A 22,831-nucleotide genomic window follows, 5' to 3' on the forward strand; every position below is an offset into this window, starting at 1 on the left:
TGGGTTCAGTTTCAGACCACTGTAGTAAAGTGAGTCACACAAATTTTTTTGGTTTCTCAGTACATGAAAAAGTTACATTTACATTGTACTGTAGTCTATTAAGTGTGCAATAGCATTATATCTTTTTAAAATGTACATATCTTAATTTAAAAATACTTTATTGCAGTTCCTGTTGTGGCTCAGTGGAAACAAATCTAGCATCCATGAGGACGTGGGTTCGATCCCTGGCCTTGCTTAAGGATCCAGCATTGCCATGAGCTATGGTGTAGGTCGCAGACATGGCTCGGATCTGGAGTTGCTGTGGCTGTGGCGTAGGCCCGGCGGCTGCAGCTCTGATGAGACCCTCTAGCCTGGGAATCTCCATATGCCTCGGGTACAGCCCTAACAAAAAAAGCAAAATAAAATAAAGTCACTGATGACAGATCACTATTACAAATATATAATAATGAAAAAATTTGAAATACTATAAGAATTGCCAAAATATGACAAAGAAGCAAAGTAAGCAATTGCTGTTGGAAAAATGCTGCCTATAGACTTGCTTTGATGACACAGGTTTGTCACAGACCTTCAATTTGTTTAAAAAAAAAAAAAGGCAGTATCGGCAAATTGCAATGAAGCGAGGTATGCCTGTATCTCTCTCCTGGCTTGGAGAAGAGAGCCTAATTTGTCTGTTTCCCTTTCCACTAGCATCTGTACCATTTTCTTTTTAGGTCTGTTTGATGTTTATATCCAGCTCTTTAGGAATCAGCCCTGTAGCTCTTTAGGCTTCCCCTCCTGCTCACTCAGATGAAATAGCGTGACACTAGGTTGGAGGAGGAGTGAGAAGAAAGCTCACTTGGGTTGGAGTAGGGGGCTTGGGTTGGAGTAGGGGGCGTCTCCACCCAGCAGCTCTGCCTGCAAGGCAGCTGAGACCTCTTACCTGTGACATTGACACACTTGATTGGACAGTCTTGATGCCATGATTTCTGGGCAGCCTGAACCGTGAGAGGAACTGATCAGATGCTTGTGTTATCTCTGTTTCGGGCATTCCACAGTCATGACAAGCAAGTGCTGGCTCTCATGAAGTCCCGACCTAACTGAATCACTGTTTCTTTGTCAGTGTTTGATGGGAATCAGCCCAAACTGAAATGATCAGGGATACTTCACTGGTGACCTCATGCTGTTCTAAAATGTCAGAGGAACAGAATCCAGGCATCTCCCCGGTCTGTGAACCTGCAAGCCTGCTGTCTGCCTCTGGTCAGAACTGCTCTCTCTTTGTAAGAGAATAGAGGCCCTTCTATTTCAGCATTTGCCATTTTTTCATGCAAGCATGCCTGTCTTATAAGTAAAACCTTCCTAGCCCGACTCCTGGGGGTCACTTTGCAGTTCCCTTCATCGTACTTACCACTTGTAAATTTGATTGTTGGTGTTGTTTATTTGATGAAAGCCTGTTGTCTCCCAAATTATAGGCTTCAGGAGGGCAGAAATTTCCAAGTCTCTTGTGCTCATCTCTGTGTGTGGCAGCTGGGTCTGGTCCAATGTTGTCCACTAGAACTTTCTGTGATCTTGCTATCTGGGCTGTCCAGCGTGGTAGCCACTAGCCAATGACCTTGTCTGGGGCTCGTCATGTAGGTGTTGACTGAGCGAACAAGAGGATTTAAAGACAACAAAGCTATGTAACTTTTAGAGTAGGTGACATTCACGTTGCACAATAATTTGGGAGAAAGTTGTGGTTGGGGAGGAGAGGTAAGGAGCCCAGTTGCTCATGCGGACCCAAGCCTCTGGCATCTTCATGTCTGTGGCAGCACAGGTCACATTCTGCTGGGTTCTAGCCTGGATTCAATACCCTCATCCCAGTCATCAGTGTGGCTGGGTGCTGGGTTTCATCTTTGGGAAACACAGCTCTTAGCTTCACGAGGTGTGGGCATGGCTGACAGGCCAGTTTGGCTCTGCCAGCCCTGCCTCTGTTTCCCTAATATCAGCCTCCCTGCCCCACCAGCCCGACTGCCCACCCCAGGATGGCCTACACCCTCACAGAGCTGTCCCCTCAGAAATCCTTCTCACTGCTTTTATAGCTGCTCTCCCAGCAGGCCAGGAGCCCTGGGCTTCACACACCAATAGGACATACCATCCTACCCATCAGCCAGCTGCTCCCAAAGGCTGCCCTTCCCTAGTTTCCAAATGGGGTTTCTTCCTCAGAGGGAGTTACAAGTCTGATGGAAGTATTTCATGTAAAGTGTTCTTTTATGCTGAACATGCTATTTTAGTTGATAAATACTTTAATTGGTAAATACAAAGAAGTTTAGTCATTGTAAATATTATGTTTTTTAATTGCCCAAGCTGTTTAAAAAAAAAAAATTTTCCTGTAAGAAGGGCTGAATTTTTCCCCAGTAAATCGAGTGGGTCATTTTATTATTATTATTTTTTTTTTTTTTTTTTTTTTTGCCTTTTAGGACTGCACCCTTGGCATATGGAGGTTCCTAGGCTAAAGGTTGAATTGGAACTGCAGCTGCTGGCCTACACCACAGCCACAGCATCTTGGGATCCAAGCCACCTCTGTGACCTACACCACAGCTCATGGCAATGCCAGATCCCCGGACCCACTGAGCAAGGTTAGGGATCGAACCCAATCCTCATGAATACTAGTCAGATTCATTTCTGCTGCACCATGACAGGAACTCCTGAGTGGGTTATTTAGCTGTACAACCCTCCATTTTGTGGTTCCACGAAGCCATTCATCCAGCATGTGTGCTAACCACGGGTCACTCTTCTCTAACTCTGCACAGAATTCCAGGTGGGACTTGAGTCATCCTCTGGGGTTGGGGCGTTTCCAGGCCAGCCTTGGGGTAGGGAGTCCTCGCATCTGTTTCCTTATGGGGACTGGAAGCTGGGTAATGAATTGTAGTCCAATCTTGATGTTGTAAAAGTTTCCCTCTCATCTCCATGTCACTGTTCCAGTTTCCACTTTGGGGCGCTGCCCGTCCTCCCGGAGGTGAGGCGTCCTCCTGCTCTCATCGCACGCAGGACCAGGGACAGCTGAGCTCATTACACCCAAGGCAACAGGATGCCTTATTGTTGATTTAAAAATAAACTTTTAGATCCCCTGTTGCTGCAGTTGCAGCTTGGATCTCATCCTTGGCCTGGAAACTCAATATGCCATACGTTGGCCAAAAAAGAAAAAAAAAAAAAAAAAAGAGCCTTTGTTCATTCAGATTTTACCTTAGGTATTTTTGGAAAGAGGAGGACTATTATTTGGTAAGAATTTAAAGAAAATTTGAGACTTACTGAATGGAGCTTGGCCTTGACACACATGTATGTACATCTCGGGGCAGAATGTCAGGGGAAAGACTGGAAGGAAAAGAATCGGTCCCTTGCTTGTTGGGGCATGTGGAGAATTTGTGTTAAGGAATTTGTTAATGTATCCTGTGGAGAAAAGGTAAGTGACTTGCTGCTGTGCACTTTTGATAGTCGAGTTTTTGGAGGGCCCGAGCATCTCACCAGGTACCAAGCATTGTAAAATCCTCATCCAGGCACTCCTTCCTCTGCAAGTGTTTGCTTTAGGAAAGCACAGTGAGACTGGTGGAAAGGCAGGTTTCTGTAAGTCCTAAAAAAGGTAGAAGTTCTTGACTGTCCGTAGCATAAAAGCGTGAGAGAGGGGTAACCCAGGGCCCAGGAAGGGCAAAGAAGGATGGAGAAACCCAGAACCCTGGAGGGGATGGGCGAGGGGCTAGCTCAGGACTCTGAAGGGAGGGGAAGAGGGGTAACCCAGGCCCTGCGAGGGGAAGACAAAGTAGGGTGATGTAGGACACTGGGGGAGGGGGCAGCTCAGGCTCTGGGAGGAGGGGTGGGTATGGGGTCACCCTAACAGTGGAGGGGATTGGGGGTAAGAACCAAGGGGACTGGGTTTGTCCACATCCTGTCCTCTTCCTGCTCTGGCAGACCTGGGGTTTGCCCCTGACATGGGGGTGTTCTGGAGACCTCTCTCGTCCGCTGAGAGGTCTGTGGAAATCAGCTGACCTGTGTGTCCTGTCCTACAGGGCAGGTGAGGGGCAAGGAACAGGGCCCATGGAAACCTTCAGAGGTGCCTCAGGTGCAGATGGACTGGTAGCTTGAGCACTTACGGGACCCTGTGCACTTGCTTCTTCACACGCTTGTACCATGCACAGAGGCCCTTGTTCTAGTGAGTTCCTTCCTGTTCATTAAAAAACAAGGACAATTCTTTGGCTTTTGGGAGTTCCTGTTGTGACGCAGCATGAAACACCTAGTATCCATGAGGATGCGGGTTTGATCCCTGGCCCTGCCATGAGCTGTGGCATAGGTCACAGACTTGACTTGGGTCCCAAATTGCTGTGGCTGTGGCCTAGGCTGGCGGCTACAGCTCTGATTCGACCCCTAGCCTTGGAACTTCCATATGCAGTGGGTGCAGCCTTAAGGGGAAAAAAAAAAAAAAAAAAAAACTTTGGCTTTCGACATAAAAACATGCATTTGTCTACATTTTGGTAGCTTAGAACATCTTTACCAAAAGCATGGCTGCTTGTTCTTTCAGTGACTCCCTCCTGTCAGGACCACATGTTGTTCACTGCATGTTCTCCCATAGAAAAAGCATCATTGGTTCTTTCAGATTCTTGTTGAACTGATATTTGGATTTTTTTTTTTTTCCTTTTAGGAATGCACCTGTGGCATATGGAAGTTCCCGGGTATAGGGGTCAAATCAGAGCTATAGCTGCCAGCCTACACCACAGCCACAGCAAAGTCTGTGACCTACATACACCACGGCTCATGGCAACACCAGATCCTTAACTCACTGAGTGGGGACAGAAATAGAACCCACATCTTCATGGATACTAGTCAGGTTTATTACCACTGAGCCACAATGGGAACTCCTGGATTCTTTGTTTTTTTGAGACTGGGTCTCAGCTTGTGTAGCATGGTTTTGTTGAAACACCCCCTTTTTACATTGACCCCTCGTGTGGAGTCCTGCATGGAACTCTGTTCTCAGCCCACGCTCAGTCCTTTAAGGACAGGAAGAAGAGCAGCATGTTATACATGCTTCAAATAATTTGGTGTATAAGAGGATCTATTCAAAATGTGAGCATTCTGCACACACTTTAGAAGTGACAGCTGCTCAAAGCTCCAATCTTCTGATAGATTTTTGGCACCAAGTCTATAGGAAACGTGATTTATGTCATCCGTATTTTAGGAAACTTTTAAAATTGAATTTACGTTATTCATGGCACACATTATTCCTCAAATGATTTGAAGAGGCTTATTTGAAATGATACATATGAGAAAAGGAGAAAAGAAGTGAGAAATAGGAAACGAGGAATGGCAGGGATATTCCTACATCAGTATCCCGAATGCTTACTAGGACTGGCTGCTGTTTTGGCCATAGGATGACCTGTTCAAAGGGAACACGGTCATTACAGGTTATCCTTATTGTCTGTGGGAGAAAGCTTAACTCTTCTGGAGAAAAAAGGTGTTTCTGGTATCTTGTTCTAAAACAATATTCATAGTCTGTCTGATTAGTTGGATATTTTTTAAAGGGAGACTTCCTAGAGGCAAAAGTGTAAAAGTTAAGAACTCAGACCCCAGCCAGACTCCCTGACTTCAAATCCTGCCCTGTCTCCCTCTAGCTGTGTGACCTTAGGTGACTTGCTTAACTTCTCTGGGCCCTATTTTCCTATCTGTAAAACCAGGATGATTGTTACTTGCCTTAGTTGTATATTAAATGAATTTATGAATTTGAAGGCATTCATGCTGTGAAGCACCATGTACAAAGCACTTTACAAGTCTCAGACCATATTATTAAAGCGTGTCAGGATCTTCCATTTTGTTTGGGAGCATGGCTCTGGGTTCATTCAGCTGCTTGAGTTTATTCCTGACTGACACTGAGTCAGCTTTCTGAGTCAGGACAAGTGATATAACTCTTGTGACTCAATTCCTTTGCCTCATAAAATGGACATAATAATCATCGAATTCAAAGGATTCTTGTAAAGATTAAATAAGAATTCACCCACAAGATTTTGCCCAGAGCTCAGCAACTGTAAGTGTTCAACAGATATAATATGCTGCCAAGATTGTGATAAGGTGATTATTAACATTAATTATTGTAATATATTTATGATGTATATTTGGTCTTGATAGAGTACTGAAATGAATGCTTAGTTACTTTGCAATTACTTTATAGAAAATAATTTTTGTCTCATGCGAAGTCCCATTTAGTGGCAATCACACATCTTAATTCTTTAAAACATTCCTTGGCAATTTGAGGTTCATGTTTAATCTGTGTGCAGAGACTGATAGCACGTTTTTATACTAGAACTGGTAACATGTCAGGAGTGTCTCGGTTGCTTGGATTTCATTCCTTTCTTGTTTTATAAGTGGTTCATAGGGAAATGGGCTCATGTGGTACAGGGGGAGGGCAGCATTTTTATGTGCTTTGTGGTTGCTGTCTGTTGCCTTGTCACAGATTCCCTCTCCTTGACCCCAGCTGCAGCCCTCCTGGGAGATGTGTGCTAAATGGAGAAGGATGAGGAAGGATCAGAACAATAAGGAAGGTGTTCCAAACAGCCACACGCGAGATTCAGGAGCTTCTGGAAGTGCTGGCCTCCGATCATAAGGTTGCTCAGTGGCCTCCCGTTCATAGGGTTGTTGACACCCCTCCCAGCACGGGTGTCAGTTAGGTCAGTGCTGGGGGTGCTGGAGGCTGGGGGGGGGGGCGGTGTTCGTCTCCCAATGCAATGGCATTTTTCAGTAAGAGCAGTCTTTATTGTGTTTCATTTTATCCTTTGCATTGTGAAGGATTCCGATTTTTGTGGAGATGAATTTATAGCAGTTGGGAAGTTTGTTCTTCTGCTGGAAGCCCTCCCCTCCCTTAGCCAGAAGGAAATGCCTGACAAAGCAAGGCTGTGGGATTTGGCTTTTTTTTTTTTTTTTAAGTCTGCGCATGCAGCATATGTAAGTTCCCAGGCTAGGGGTCAACTTGGAGCTGCAGCTGCCAGTCTACACCACAGCCACAGCAACCAGGATCCAAACCACACCTGAGACCTACACCACAGCTCACGGCAACACCGGATCCTTAACCCACTGAGTGAGGCCAAGGATGAACCTGCAACCTCATGGATACTAGTCGGGTTATCACTACTGAGCTACAACAGGAACTCCTGGAGCTATTCTAAGTCTCAGCCCTGTTCCTAGAAAGTAAAGGAGGGGTATTGCCTGGTTTTTGTGGGAAGAAGGCCAGGTGCTACTTTTAGCCAGAGCCTTGGAACCAGCCTCTCTGAGTAGCAGCCCTGCTCAGACCCAGAGGATAGCAAAGCAAACACAGGCCTAGTGGCCTCTGGGGTAACAACTTCTTGAGAGGTCAGTTGTTAGGAAGTATGAGGGGCATGGGCGGGGGGTGGTGAGGGAGGCTGCCGTTCCCAAAGAGGTTTAAAAAATCATAAAGTCCCTAATTACATTTTTAGATGAAATAGCTGAGAACGTCCCAGCAGTACACGTGCAGGTTTTACCTCTGTTGTCCTCCTCCGTGGTTGATCTGGGCTTGTCCAGCAAACCTCCGGCCCAGGTTCAGTCCTCCCTGCCTTTGTCACATCTAATGGTTTCCATCTTGGTCACAATGAGTTGACTTTTATGAGAACCCTGCTACTTACTACTATTCTTTTCCATCCATTTTTTTTTTTTTTATAAAAGATGGGAAAAGCCAATATATTAGGAAATAAATTGCAACAATAAACACAAGTAGAGAGCTGCTCTGCCCCTGCTGCCCTCTCAGCTGTTTCTGCCGTGCAGACTGCCTTGGCTCAAGGCTCAGCTCACCCCTTGGAGGGTGGTTTGGGTCATCAGTGTACAGTGTGTGAAAAGGCCACTGTCCAGAAGTAGGAAAGGGTCTGTGTGTGCTCTGAGCTGTCACCCTTCTCTCAAAATTTCTAAGTCAGGACAGCAGCATATGAGGGGACAGGGTGACAGTCTGTTACTGAAACCCTCAGGACAGATCTGCCGTAAAATGTTATCAACAGCCGTGTTTATGGAAGGACTGTGTTCCAGGCAAGTTGACAGTTGAGTTTTTGTAAAACACATCTTTGCCCAGAGAACTTTAGTTCATAAAGGAGTCTGCAAATGATCCATTTTACAAAAAGCCATAATCTCACTGATGTTTTCAGTAAGGATTTCATATCATTGAGTGTCAGTTGGGTTTTCTTAAAATGAACATCTGCTGTGACAAATCTACTCATGCTCTGAAGACAGAAGGCAGTATTGTTAAGGTGAAATTAGTCAGAAAATGATATATGCTTTCATGGGAATTTAATTTCAAAAATGCTGTCTTGTTGAGGATTTTGCAAGTAAAAGAAATTCCATTCAGTTGGAGTCCTCAGAAGTGCCATGAGCCCACTTTGATTTTTTAGAGCCTCCATTTCATATCAAGTCTCCTTTCTCCTTCCTCTTTGAATTCCTTTGGCCAGAAGGCAAGGCCTTGCCACACAGCCATGCACTCTCTCCTGTCCTGGTCCTCCTCCTCCTGCTCCGGCCAGGCAGAGTGCACTGACCCTTGTTAGAGGCTGGTGGTCAGCTCAGAGGACAGCCTTTGCAGTGGAATAGCTGGAATTCCTGAGCAGAGTTCTGCCGTGACTTTGTTTAAGCATGTGGTTGACTATCCTTCAGTCTCGCATGTTGCCGAATATGGTATCCTCAAATCCTTGCGGCTGCTGGAACTTGAGATACACTCTAGCTTCAGGGGTCCTGGGTGATGGGGCCGAAAATTCAATCTGAGTAGAAAAAAGGAAAACATAAGGTCCTATTGTTTGGGCATCATCTGAGAGTGAGCGCCTCCAGAGGAAGTTGTGATCCACTTAGGCCAACTGTGTGAGGCTCCCAGCCCATGCCAATAGGTGCTTTACCACCAAAAGAAAGCGCACCCTGCACATGCAGCCCGACTGGCTGGAAAGGAAAAGGAGGGAACCCTGCGCTGTCGCCAGCCTGGGGTGGCACTACCCCCTCTGATTCTCAGCTGCTCTAACTTCTGGCTCCTCTGGCGCCTCCTTAAAGCACAGGGCCCTATTTTTAGTGCCGGGCTGTCATTGTTGATGTGCTGCTGTTGCAAAAAATCAGTAGCAGCTGTAACAGAAATCCTGCTTTAAAGGCCGCGCTTATAATGCGGATGAAACTTGTTTACCAACTAAAAGAGACTGGAATGTTACGGTGGATCAGCTGCTTCAGGCCTTGGGTTTATTCCTTCCACCATGTCCTGCATGTGCCTGGCTGTCGCTGTCCTTGTCCCTGCCTGCAGCCCATATGTCGCTCCTTGGCACAGTCGGCTCCCGGCAGGAGAGAGGGCTGAGGAAGGTTGCGAGGAGCCACAGGCCCAGGTAGGGTCCAGATCTTCCATCTCACAAACCACTCAGAGGGTGTGGTCTTCAGCGCCATCCAGACAGTGGATATAAAAGTGCCCCAAAGCCTACATTATGTGGGAATCATTACCATTCACACCATGGCAGGAACAGATTGTGTGGGGCATGCCCGGCAGCAGGGCCAGGACCTGCTAGTGTAGACGCTCACACGACAAGAAGGATCGCCATTGGTGCTCAAACATTTGGCGTAGAGGTACCCCCACCTGCAGCCAGAGCATCGTATATAAACTGATATAAATACTCATACTCAGATGGTATTTCTTTGTAACTTTTTTCCAAGTTGTTTAGACCTGTGATGGGTGGCAGCGAGCCTGTTTGTGTAACACAGGGTAGGAATGGCATGCCAGTGGCGACCCCCGGTAGCTTCTGCTGCATCTGTAGTCTGTTCTGGTTGTCCTTTCTGGAGAAACTCAGTCAAGCTGATGGCAACTTCTGTGTCCCTCAGAGGGAGATCAGACCCCAATGTCACATTTACATCTTTGGGTGTGCTTGGTCCTGGAGATTAAACAATGGCCAGGCTGACTGGAAGTCGGAGTAAGCACAGTGTCTGTCCTGAGAAGGGGTCTGCAGAGAACATGGGGAGCTGTGTCACTGAGCCCCTGGCTTCCCATCTCAGCAACCTCGGGGCCAGGAGAACCAGGGGTCACAGCAGAGCTGGGCGCCGCCCCCTGGAAAGGGGGCTGAGGGAGACGAGACCTCTTCTGAGACCACCTGTGGTGCTCTGTTCTGAACTGTCACCCTATGTGTTCTTTTGGTTCTTGGAATCCACATTCAGTTTGGGAGACTGACCATTGCACTGCATGTAGCTGCAGCATGTGCCTTTGCCCCAGAGCGTGTGACCTCACCATGATTGATGGGGCCAGCTGTCCACGGCCAAGTGGGCTGGTCCAGCTCAGGGCCATCTTGAGCACATCTCCCCATCAGTTCCGAGGGCACCTTGGGGCGTGTTTCGACACACAGGCTGCTATGTGTGTCCTCAGCCAGCAGTGGGTCCCATTTCTCAATTACCAGAACCACTGCTGAGGTCAGGCACTTTTCAGAAGTTCATTGGCCTTTGGACTTCACATTTTGTGAAGGGCCTATTCCTGTGTTTTCCCAGTTTTCATACTGAGACATCTGACTGATTTGTAGGAAGGCTTATTCTATTCAGGAAGCCAAAAGTTTGTAGGTGTGAGGCTATATTTCAAAACAGAACTGCCCAAGTTCCCGTTGTAGTGTAGTGGACTAAGGATCCAGCATTGCTGCAGCTGCAGCTCGGATTCCATCTCTGGCCTGGGGACTTCCATATGCTGTGGGTGCAGCCATGAAAATAAAAACAGAACTGCTCCATCAATAGAGCCTTGGCATCCTGCTCAATCCTCTCTTTCCTCTTCTGCATTGTAGACACACTTGCCTTAGGCATCTCTGTCTCCCACTCCCGTTCTTTTCTGTCCTCTCTCCTTCTGGTCCTGGCCTGGGCTGTCTTTTTCTCTGAACAGTGGTTCACATGCCATAAACCCCTCTTTCTGCCACCCCCTCCCCTCCATTAGGCACCGTGACCAGAAGGTGGGGAGGCACTAATGCCAGCAGGTTGTCATGAGGATACTTGCTCTGTATTCTTTCACTTCATACCGTTCTTGTCTTGTCCTTGAGCTGACCTCCCCGCAGCACCTCTGCCACCAGTGGCTGCTCCTGCCTCAGGATCACATTGGGCTGGACACCTGGGTGCTCAAGGCTTCTGCAGTCTGATCCTCCTTTTCTTCCTTTCTTGACATTCTTAATCCAGGGTCTGCACTTGTTACAGAGATTCTAAACTCCATGAAGGGGAGTTCCCGACGTGGTGCACTGGTTAACGAATCTGACTAGGAACCATGAGGTTGCATGTTCAATCCCTGGCCTTGCTCAGTGGGTTGAGGATCCGGCGTTGCCGTGAGCTGTGGTGTAGGTTGCAGACGCGGCTCGGATCCGTGTTGCTGTGGCTCTGGTGTGGTCCGGTGGCTACGGCTCTGATTCGACCCCTAGCCTGGGAATCTCCATATGCTGTGGGGGGAGCGGCCCTAGAAAAGGCAAAAAGTCAAAAAAAAAAAAAAAAAAAAAGCTCCATGAAGGCAGGAATGATGTGATATACTCTCTCTGCCTCAGAACTTACTAGTTCTTGTCAATTGAAATGTTTGCCTTTAGGTCAGGAAGCAGTACTGGACAGTAATTGATCTCTGTGTTTCTGCTGCACCATATTCTGGTCATCTCTTACTTTAAACAACAGTAACAACAAAACAAACTCTTAGTGGCTCCTGAATCTACATTTGGTCTGGGCTTGCAGAGATTGCTCACGTCTGTTCTCTCAGCTCTAGCTGGTGTGGCTTGATGCAGTCTGGGGATCCATTTCCAGGATGGCACACACACATGGTCCACAGTTGGTTGCTGGCTTTCTGCTGAGAGCCCATTTGGGATGTCAGCCACACACAGCTTCTCCCTGTGGGTCTCGCCTTAGGACTGGTGCTTGGGCTTCCCCACAGCATGGCATCTGGTTTCAAGAAATGTTGCAAGAAGTGAAAGTTGCTCATCTCTGGGCCTGTGCCCAGAACTGGCACAGCATCTTTTTTTTTTTTTTTTTGCTTTTTAGGGCTACACCTGAGGCATATGGGAGTTCCCAGGACAGAGGTCCAATCGGAGCTACAGCTGCTGCCTTATGCACAGCCACACCAACGTGGGATCTGAGCCACGTCTGTGACCTACACCTTAGCTCACGGCAACACCATATCCCTGATCCACTGACGAAGCCAGGGATCAACCCCACATCCTCATGGATACTAGTCAGATTTGTTTCCACTGCATCACAGTGGGAACTCCCTCAATATCATTTCTGCTGTGTTTTCTTGGCCAAAATTGTCATAGAAGCTACCCAGATTCAAGGAAGTCACGATACACAGTCCCCTTCCTCTTAATGGGAGGCGTGTCAGAGAATGTGTAGCCACCGTTAGCCGCCACCTGCTAACAGACTCCTCCCCCCCTGTGACTTTCCTTTAGCCCTGACCGCCGCCGCAGGACGAGGCAAGCTGGAGGTCTGTGAGCTGCTGCTGGACCACGGAGCTGCTGTGTCTCGGACCAACAGGAGAGGGGTCCCACCGTTGTTCTGTGCAGCACGCCAGGGGCATTGGCAGGTACCAGTGGGACCCTGAATGCTTCAGAAACGGTGGATGGGGTTGAGTTCACGATTGCCCCCTCCCCTGCTGATCCTACATGCCGCTCCCTGGAGCCCTGTCTTTTTCACGGTCTTGGCTTCTGCTTCTACTGTGAGCACTGCTGGATAAAGGCAGACATGTGTTGGGCTAGCAGTCAGCCAAGTAGGCTGGTAACCAGGGGCAAGGCTGGTCACCAGGTCAGAGACCCACCGCTGCTGCTTTTTAACTGGGGAGGGGAATTGGAATGAGTGGACACCATCACGACAACAGAAGACGTGCTCTACCAGACCTGTTGTTGTGATTGTGTAGCCCACTTGTCCAGCACACTGGGAGAAGAGTGGTTCTCTTGTGCTCTTTGGAAAAGGAAGCCTTTTCCCTCTGGCCCCTCACTGTGAAGCAGGCTATTTCTTTTGCTAGGGGTGATGTGCTGTTGCTTTTAATTCAGGGGAGCAAGGGAACCTTGAGAGTAGTGGTTCCGTTGTTTCTTCCTTCATTTTGTAAACAGTGACCACGTGTGTACCCATGCCTGGCACCAGGTTACACACAGCTGCAAACAGATGGATCTCACCAGGTGCATTATAGGAAGAATTTTCTAGACCCAAGTTTACATGATGGAGTTGCATTACTCCTGATTACTGCTAGCTCTGTGGGTAGGAGCTGTGAGTCCTCTGTGGTCCTGCCCATTGGGGTTTTGGCTTTTCTCCTGTTTCCAAGGGCTTGGTTTGTACCATCCATTCCCTGTGATGCCCTAGCTCACCCTCTCTCCTGGTCTGGGGGGAAGTTTGGAAACAAGAACAAGAAGGCGGTGGGAATATGCCAACTTCTCTTGTGGCGATCAAACAAATGCAGGGCCAGAGGGAGAAAGGCTGGACCACTACCTCCTGAACAGAGCAGTTCCCACCTAGCTGGTCATTGTATGAGATGCCTCTCTGGGTTTTTTGTCCCCTTTTTACCATATACTGTTGAAAAACAACTCTGAGGCTGAGACTTTCCTCCGGGAAGGTTTACTGAAAATCACCTGTTTGGAGGTCCAGCCTTCCCACCATCTTGAGCCTTAGAAGCAGGCTGCTGGGGGAGGCGGGTGGATGGGTATTTCTGTGCCCCCTGCCCCAGTACCACTCTCTCCCTGTAGTTATGCTCAGCTACCCCCTCATGCCCCAGAGTGGCCGTCTTGTCATCCCTCACTGCACTTGGCATTGCCCTCCTCCCAATTTCTGCCCTGTTTTATAGATAATGAATTAGGAATGTTAAAAAGAAGATGTAGGAGTTCCCATTATGGCTCATCGGCTAAGAACCTGGCTAGTATACATGAGGACGCAGGTTCAATCCCTGGCCTTACTGAGTGGGTTAAGGATCTGGCACTGCCTTGAGCTGTGGTGTAGGTCACAGACGCAGCTCGGAGCTGGCATTGCTGTGGCTGTGGCTGTGATGTAGGCCAGCTGCTACAGCTCCAATTCAACCCCTAGCCTGGGAACTTCCTTCCATATGCCACAAGTGCAGCCAGGGAAAAAAAAAAAAAAAAAAAGAAGGAAGAAGATTTTGTTAAAGGAATATAGGCCCCTAGGCCCCACAGTCACAGACGTAGAGAGGTTTTTAAAGACAGGAGAGTCCTTTCCCTGCTCCTAACAGTGGAAACACCTGCCCGAGTCAAGAGCCTGGAATTTAACGTGCAGCAGGAAGGTGTAATCCTGAGTGTTTTTTTTTTTTTTTTTTTTCAGATCGTGAGGTTGCTCTTGGACCGAGGCTGTGACGTGAACCTCGGTGACAAGCAGGGCCGGACGCCCCTCATGGTGGCTGCTTGCGAAGGGCACCTGAGCACCGTGGAGTTTCTCCTTTCCAAAGGTACCCCACGGTCCGCCCTGCATGGGGTTCTCTTAGATGGACAAAGACAGCTATGGCAGACCCAATTAGTATCTTCTGATTCAGTTTTTTTAAAAAAGATCTTCTTGTTAAGTCTTTTTGTTGTGGAAAATTTCTAGGGAGTGGGCAGTGCACCCCACATCCCCGTCCTCAGCTGTAGCAGTGATGCCCATCAGCTGCAGGTTGCCCAGGCCTGATGGCCTTGCTGTCACCAGGCACTTGTGGGTGTGGGAGCCTTTGCCGGGGCCCTGCCTTGCCGAGGTCATGTGCTGTGAATGGGCTTTTCTTTCAGGCGCCACCCTTTCTTCTCTGGACAAAGAGGGTCTGTCGGCATTAAGCTGGGCTTGTCTGAAAGGCCACAGGGCAGTGGTCCAGTTCCTGGTTGAGGAAGGAGCCGAGATTGACCAGACGGACAAGAATGGCCGCAGCCCCCTGGACCTGGCTGCCTTCTATGGCGACGCGGAGACCGTAGGTACCACAGGTGGCCATGCTCCCCACCCGCGCCAGCGGTGCCTGGGAATCTGGGAGCTGAGCCATCTCCACATGTGTGTGAGGCTGGGCCTGGTGTGGTCGGGTGTACACGTGCGCCCTGAGGGCCGGCTTTCATTTTCTCTAATTCCATGGCGTGCAGTCTATTCCAGAACTAGAATAAAGATTTTCATAGACTCTTTTTATTTTTTATTTTATTGTTTTGTCTTTTTAGGGCCCCACCCACGGCATATGGAGGTTCCCAGGCTAGGGGTCAAATCTGAGCGACAGCTGCCAGCCTATTACCACAGCCACAGCAATGCTAGATCCAAGCCTGGTCTGCAGCCTACACCACAGCTCATGGCAATGCCTGATCCTTAACCTACATCCTCATGGATACTAGTTGGGTTCGTTAACGCTGAGTCACAACGGGAAATCCCATAGACTCTTTGTAAAAGCTTAAAAATATATAATTACAAACTGTACATGTGGCTCAGCAGTTAACAAACCTAACTAGTATCCATGAGGACAAGGGTTTGATCCCTGGCCTTGCTTGGAACAGAAGCCATCCTCTCCCTGCATGTCTGTGCCTGATGCTCCTAAAATAAGGCAGTGATAAGAGTTCCCTGGTGGTCTAGTGGTTAAGGTTCAGCACCTTCAGTGCAGCAAGGTTCAATCCTTGGTCTGAGAACTGAGAGCCACACCAAGCCACTGCATGCTGTGGCAAAAAAAAAAAAAAAAAAGGCGGTGATGTTAGAGTTAAATGATCTCGCTTTCCTGGACATTGTACCTAAATGTCTTCTTTCAAAAATAGCTATTTAAGATGCAAACTACTGCATTTGGGGTGGATAAGCAATGAGATCCTGCTGTATAGCACAGGGAACTTATATCTAGTCACTTGTGATGGAACATGATGGAGGATAATGTGAGAAAAAGAGTATATATGTGTGTGTGCGTGTGTGTAGGATTGAGTCACTTTGCTGTACAGTAGAAATTGACAGAACACTGTAAATCAACTATAATGGAAAAAAATAAAAATCATAAAAAATAGCTATTTAACTAAACCTTACATCTCCATACTTTAATTTTTCACCTTATATCATCTTACCAGATCCTGTAGTTTATCAACATTAGGGAAGAGTGAAGGATCTCAGCACTCTTAAGTGTCATTTTTTAAAAATTGTGGTAAAAACACACACCATAAAATTTACCATCATAACCATTTCTAAGTGAAGAGTTGAGTAATGTTACACAACACTTCACATTGTTGTGCAGCCAACGTCCAGGCTTTTTTAACTTGTAAAACTGAAACTAGACTCATTAAATAGCACGTCTTCATCCCTGCTCCCCCCTCCCCAAACCCAGCCCCAGCCCCTAGCTGCCACCTTTCTGCTTTCTGTCTCTATGAATTTGACAACTTTAGGTCACTCATACAAGTAGAATCATAAAATATTTGTCTTTCTGCGACTGGTTTATTTTACTCGGCATAATGTCTTTTGGTTCATCCATGTTATAGCATGTGTCAGGAAGCCCCTTTATTTAAGGCTGGATAATATTCCAGTTAGGTACTTATCACATTTTTGTTAATCTATTAATCCATCAGTGAGCAGTTGGGTTGTTTCCACCTTTTGGCTATTATAAATTGTGCTGTTGTGAACATGAGTGTGCAAATATCTATTTCTTCACAGTCCTGCAAATTCTTCAAGATCATCCATATACTTTTGGAGAGATACCCAGAAGTAATATTACTAAATTGAGTGGTAATTCTATTTTTAATTTTTTGAGGAACCTCCAGACCATAGTAGTTGCATCATTTTTACATTCCAACCAAAAATGCACAGGGCTACCTTTTTCTCTATATCCATCTCCACTGGTTATGTTCTATTTCATTTTGTGTTTTAATAGCAGCCATCCTAATAGCTGATAGCTTGGTGTGGTTTTGATCTGCAGTTCCCTAATGACTAGTGGTGTGAAACATATTCTGACATGCTCATTGGCCGTTTGTATATCATCTTTGGAGAAATATCTATTCAGATCCTTTGCCTATTTTAAAATTGGGTCATTTATGGGTTTGTTGTAGAAGTTCTTTATATATTCTGGATATTGATCCCTCTAGTGTCATTTTGAGCAGCTGGGGGACTGAAACTTAAGCAGGCTATAGACTTCTTTTCCAATGAATAGAGCAGTTTCAGTGACCAGCATTGTTTTTGCTGGTGTTCTTTGTTTAGTGGAAGTGACAGCTGTTTTATCACATTAAGTTAGTCTTTACACCGTGGTTTCAAACTTGCCATCTTTATATTTGAGTCTCTTAAGCATGAAAGTGATTTACCATCAGGTCTAGCTGGCGCCAAAGCTGCTAATTTTTCCAGCTTCCACACACAGGCTGTGTGGATCGGAGGGTTTCTGAAGTGCCCATTGCCATAACCTGCCAGCAGGTTGGAGCTGTGGCGGAAGGCTGCCTCCTAAGTAATTGGAGATGAAAAGGTGACTGTGTCTCATTTCTGTGGCCTGGGGAAATGGGGTGAGAGAGAGGGTGACGTGAGTGTAGCCATCTGTGATCTGTGGGTGCAGGGACACACGCCCTGGGAGCACCACCTGCCTTCCTCTCTGCTGACATCAAAATCCCTTTAGCAGAGCAAGTTTGAGCTGTGGATTGTAGCTCTCATTCTCTGTTCTGTATCAGCTTCATCTCCATCCTAGGATCCCGTCAGGCCAGAGGCATCTAAGGTCGGAGAGTGAGCAAAGCCCACCAGCTTCTGCAGCAGCTGTGGTGAGCGAGGGGAGTGCTCCTGCCACCTGCGCCCTCAGGGCCTGTGCTCTCCCCTCTGCAGGTGCTGTATCTGGTGGACAAGGGGGCCGTGATCGAGCACGTGGACCACAGCGGCATGCGGCCCTTGGACAGAGCCATCGGTTGTCGGAACACGTCTGTAGTAGTTACGCTGCTGAGGAAAGGAGCCAAGTTAGGTCAGTAAATGCCCCAGTCCAGCTGCAGGAGGGCAGGCGGCTTCGGGTTTGGGGGTATATGCCGGGGGCCGTACTCAGCTGTTGCCAGGTTAAGAACCAAGAGATCAGGTGTTTGGAGAGGCTTTTCATCTTTCCCTATGGCTCAGTTAATCACCGTCATTGGGAGTATTTAAAAGATGCCTGAGTGGGCAGAAGGCAGAGGCCAGTGTTGAAGAGGAGCCCAGCACTCGGGGAGGGTGGGAGCAGGTGCGGGGGTTCCTGGGAACGACCCAGGGTCAGTGGCCGAAACTCTGCAGGTGGTTGTACTGAGCAGCCGAGCGTGGGAATCACTGTTCAGGAGGCGTCTGGTCAGCTGGGAAGGGAAGTGGCTTCTGGGAGGGAACGTTCAGGCTAACTTGAGGATCACATTGGTGGTGGGAGCTCTGAGAAGGGAGAGCCCCTCTGTGTTGTAACCAGATGGCCCTGTTCAGGTTGAATGACAGACCTTTGGCTGCCAGCAGTTATGGGGAGGGCCCAAGATGAAGAGAGTGAAATAATTTAGTGAGCAGCTCACAGTGTCAGGAACTATTTTGAGCAGTTTCATGTTTTAAGATATTTAATCCTCACCTATCCTGTCAGACAGTTGTGATAATAACATCAGGTTACAAAGGAGGAGACCCAAGCCTGAAGGCGGCCAGTAGTCCCCCTGAGCCCCTAGTGAGCAGCAGGTTGCAGCGTGGACCTGACCTGAGGGCACTGCTCCCAGCACGTGTGCAGAAGGGGCTTAGTTGAGGCTGGAGAGAAGTGGCCATGGGAGGGGGCGCGGAAGGGCTGAACCTGGCATCCTCAGCTCAGGGTGGAGTTGCTGGTGATCCTGTTAAGAAGAGATGCCTCTGCCCACCCATGGTCAAGGCTGTGACAGGCTCTATGGGAAAATGAGATGATTCAGAAGCAAATCCCCATGGGGGGTGCGGGGGGGATCCTGGCAGTGCTGGTGCCTCCACATACCAGTACTTTTTCCCACTGCAAGGACTGGCTGCCACTGGGTGCCACTCTCTCCATGCACTCCCCTTCCTTAGCTGCTGCTGTCCCAGGCCTGCAGGACACACAGGTGGGGTTCCCTGCAGTTTGTGGGCTCAGCTATGGTGGGACCACAGAAGTATTGAGTTCCCTTCCTCCAGGACCGCTGCAGTGCCTCTGAACGCATGTTTATTTTGCAGGAAATGCTGCTTGGGCGATGGCTACTTCCAAACCTGATATTTTGATTATACTTTTACAGAAATTGATGGAGGAAGGAAACATGATGTACAAAGTAAGTGGTATCGCCCTTTTCTGTGATGTTGTAACAGCCTCTGAGCAACCTTTTGGTTTGGGGTATAATGGACATGGCTCTGCTTCTTTACAGAATGCATGTAGCTTAGCTAATAGAAGTTCCCAGAGGTGCTGGCCTGGCCTCATGCCCAGCCTTTGATATCTTAACAGCAGACTCTTCAAGATAGAAAGCACTTCTCTTTACATTTGAGAACCATCATTTCTGAATGAATCTTTGCAGCTGTAGCTATGACTTATGGCCTGAAGCCTTGGTGTGAAGGCAAAGTTGCTTTTGGTTTAACGGGCACATCCTACAGGAAGTTGCTTGGCACCTGGCGTCCTAAGATTTGGGAAAGGAACACTCAGGAGACATTTTCAGAAGAATAGAGTCATTAAATCTCCCAAAGCTTTGGTAATTTTAATATCTAGAAGCTACTGCAATTTGAAACTCTTTCTAGAGAGATTTTTACTTAACATAGTCAAGTAATATATAATTACTTGATATATTATTACATAGTCAAGTAATATATAATTCAGTTACTCAGAAGACTGAATTAATTTTTTCCCATTTTCCCTTAGAAATGGAAATACAATTTTAAGATTAATAAGTTTGACTTTAAAAGTTTTCAAAATAGGACCTCCAGTTTAGATCATTGGGCAGCATGCTTTCTGTAAAAGGCCAGATCGGGAAGTTCCTGTCATGGCTCAGTGGTGACAAACCTGACCAGTATCCATGAAGACGTAGGTTCAATCCCTGGCCTTGCTCAGTGGGTTAAGGATCCAGCATTGCTATGAGCAGTGGTGTGGGTCACGGACATGGCTTGGATCTGGTGTTGATGTGGCTGTGGCATAGGCTGGCAGCTGTAGCTCCGATTCAACCCCTAGCCTGGGAATTTCCACGTGCTGTAAGTGCAGCCCTAAAAAGACACACACACAAGAGGCCAGGTAGTAACTGTGTTAGGCTTTGCTCTGTGGTCTCTTGTCACTGCTTCCCAGCTCTGCTCTTGTGACCCAGAAGCAGCCAAGGTGACACGCAGACAAATGAGCAAGGCCATGTCCCAGTCAAACTGTATTTGTAGAACAGGTGACAGGCCAGGTTCGGCCTGGAAGCTGTAGTTTGCCGGCCTCTGGTTTAAATATATGTTTTGGCCATTTCCATAGATCATTATTCTTTCGAGTTCTGTGATAGGACAGAATTAAAAGATGATGAAAACAAAAATTACGTTATGACCATTGTAATCCTTTTTGCCACGAAGCTACCACACTTGCTGTGTTTTCGTTTTTCCTATTCTTTTTGAATGATAACACACAAATAGGCATATAGCATGACCCAGCAGGGTGCCTGGCTTGGAATCAGTTTGAAATTGAGTTCAGAGTCTGTATTGTTGTGGCTTTGAAGTGGTTTTAATATGAATTTTGGTAGGCAATTATGTTAGAAATACCAAGCCATTTTCAACAGACTCCATACCTGCTGTGCGACAGAACTAAGGGAACAAATGGATTTCTTCAGCCTTGAAAATGACATGCAATGCTGTTCTGAGTTTTAAAGCCGGTGCTTTAGTTCCTCTTAAAGGAAAAATTATTATTCTACAGCAGGCTCTAGGTTTATCCACGAGGCTCTACTTGCCTTAGGAACTGCATCATTTTTCCATCTGATTTCTATTACACTTTGCATTAAAATATCTTTAGATGAGAGCTCATTCATGAAATGGTTGTCAAAAATAAATACCAGAGGAGATGATCTGATGTATTAAGATTGACGGTTATCACTTGGGCAATTTACAGATCTCTTCCTGTAAATCCGGCTTCTTTCTTACTGTGTGAAGCTCAGGTTGCAGACGCCTGTGCAGACCGCGTGGCCGTGTGTCCCCGCCGGTTAGTGTACCGGTTCTGGCCACGGTCCTTGCTTATCAGGACCCTTTTTCATCTTAGGGCCCCTGGAAAAGGATAAATTTCTCTGCTTTTTTGAATCCTAGAAAGGGAAGATGAAAGAGGCCGCCCAGAGGTACCAGTATGCCTTAAGGAAGTTTCCCCGAGAAGGATTCGGAGAGGACATGAGACCGTTCAATGAACTAAGAGTTTCCCTCTATCTCAATCTGTCTCGCTGCCGAAGGAAAACAAATGTAAGCCGTGGCCCCTTATTTCAGTCCTTTATCAATAGAATGATCTCGTGGTGGTGAAGGCCTGCTCGCCACAGACCAAGTTATGGGACCTTCCTCTGGTTGGTTGCACTTTTCTGTGGGCCTGGTGTATGGGGGGCTGCTTGTCTGAGGTGACTGCCATTAGGTCACTGGAGCCACCCACCTCGTGTGACGTTGAGAAAGGGCCCTCTGCCTCAGTGATCACAAACAAATGCAGACTGCTCCTCACCCCTGCCCAGCTGCCCGTGAGTGGCCTGTCCCCAGATTTGGAAGGAAAGGGCATCCCCGTAAAGTTCAATACAAACATGTTAAAATCTGCCCAGTTGTTTATTATGTTGTTCAGAGGGTATGCCAGTAACTGGTTAATTTGTAATTAGTTGGAGTTAACTTACAGCTAACTAGTAACTAAATTTGTTTCAGTACTACTTTATTTCTTCATTTTTTAATAACTTCATCCTCCCACCACCAGATCTGTGGACCTGCCTGTGCTGCTGCGTTCACGTGCTCTGCCCGCTTTCCAGCAGCGGCAGCGGCCGAACCCTGAGGCTGCCCGCCCTGTGTGGGCTCCCAGTGGTCTTACTTCCACCCGTTCTCTCCCTCCTCAGTCACTTTTCTTTCTCTCCTTCTTCTTTCTCTCTCCTTTCTTCTTCCTTTCTTTCTTTTTCTTTCTTTCTTTCTTTCTTTCTTTCTTTCTTTCTTTCTTTCTTTCTTTCTTTCTTCCTTCCTTCCTTCCTTCCTTCCTTCCTTCCTTTCCTTTCTTTCCTTTCTTTCTCTTTTCTTTCTCTTCTTTCTTCTTTCTTCTGTCTTTCTTTCTTTTCTTTCTCTCCCTTTTTCTCTCTCCCTCCCTCTCTCTGTTGAAATCTTCTCCTAAGAGCACTAATAAGCTTTAACTGTCTCCTCATTCACAACAAAAATACCAGCTCACCTCCCCCTTCATCTCTCCCCAGTTGTGCCCTAGCTCCCCACTAACCTCCAGAGCAAAACTCCTGTTAAAAACTTGCCCGTGGAGTTCCCGTCGTGGCTCAGTGGTTAACAAATCCGAATAGGAACCATGAGGTTGCAGGTTCGATCCCTGGCCTTGCTCAGTGGCTTAAGGATCCGGCGTTGCCATGAGCTGTGGTGAAAGTTGCAGACTCGGCTTGGATCCTGCATTGCTGTGGCTCTGGCGTAGGCCGGTGGCTACAGCTCCGATTGGATCCCTAGCATAGGAACCTTCATATGCCGTGGGAGCAGCCCCAGAAATGGCAAAAAGAAAAAAAAAAAAAAAAAAAAACCTTGCCTGTAATCATGTTTCAGTGCTGCTTCTGACTCGTATGTTTCAATGTTGATACCAGGACTTCGGCATGGCGGAAGAATTTGCTTCCAAGGCTCTCGAATTGAAACCAAAGTCCTACGAAGCCTTTTATGCCAGGGCGAGAGCAAAGAGGAGTAGCAGGTACCAGCAGGGGCAGATACTCGACTGGAGAAGCCTTCCTGCCTTCCTCTGGCATCAGAGCTGCTGCTTGACTTTTGTGGGCTTCTGATGCAGTGCCTCTCCTCCCTTGTATTGCTGAATTGGTAG

At 47.3% G+C, this 22,831-nt stretch overlaps 1 protein-coding gene across 11 annotated transcripts in view; it reads left to right on the forward strand.

Annotated features, from left to right (window-relative positions):
- Nucleotides 1–22,831, forward strand: part of TANC1 (tetratricopeptide repeat, ankyrin repeat and coiled-coil containing 1) — a 245,833-nt gene that overhangs the window by 218,847 nt on the left and 4,155 nt on the right. For all 11 annotated transcript variants that reach the window (XM_021074763.1, XM_021074760.1, XM_021074762.1 and 8 more), the window contains 7 exons: nt 12,393–12,526; nt 14,266–14,389; nt 14,700–14,875; nt 17,707–17,839; nt 19,039–19,130; nt 21,106–21,252; nt 22,605–22,705. In XM_021074763.1, coding sequence (XP_020930422.1) covers nt 12,393–12,526; nt 14,266–14,389; nt 14,700–14,875; nt 17,707–17,839; nt 19,039–19,130; nt 21,106–21,252; nt 22,605–22,705 — 907 coding nt within the window. The remainder of the gene's footprint in view (nt 1–12,392; nt 12,527–14,265; nt 14,390–14,699; nt 14,876–17,706; nt 17,840–19,038; nt 19,131–21,105; nt 21,253–22,604; nt 22,706–22,831) is intronic.

Source organism: Sus scrofa, chromosome 15 (genome assembly GCF_000003025.6).
Source record: "Sus scrofa isolate TJ Tabasco breed Duroc chromosome 15, Sscrofa11.1, whole genome shotgun sequence".
Classification (NCBI taxonomy): Eukaryota; Metazoa; Chordata; class Mammalia; order Artiodactyla; family Suidae; genus Sus; species Sus scrofa.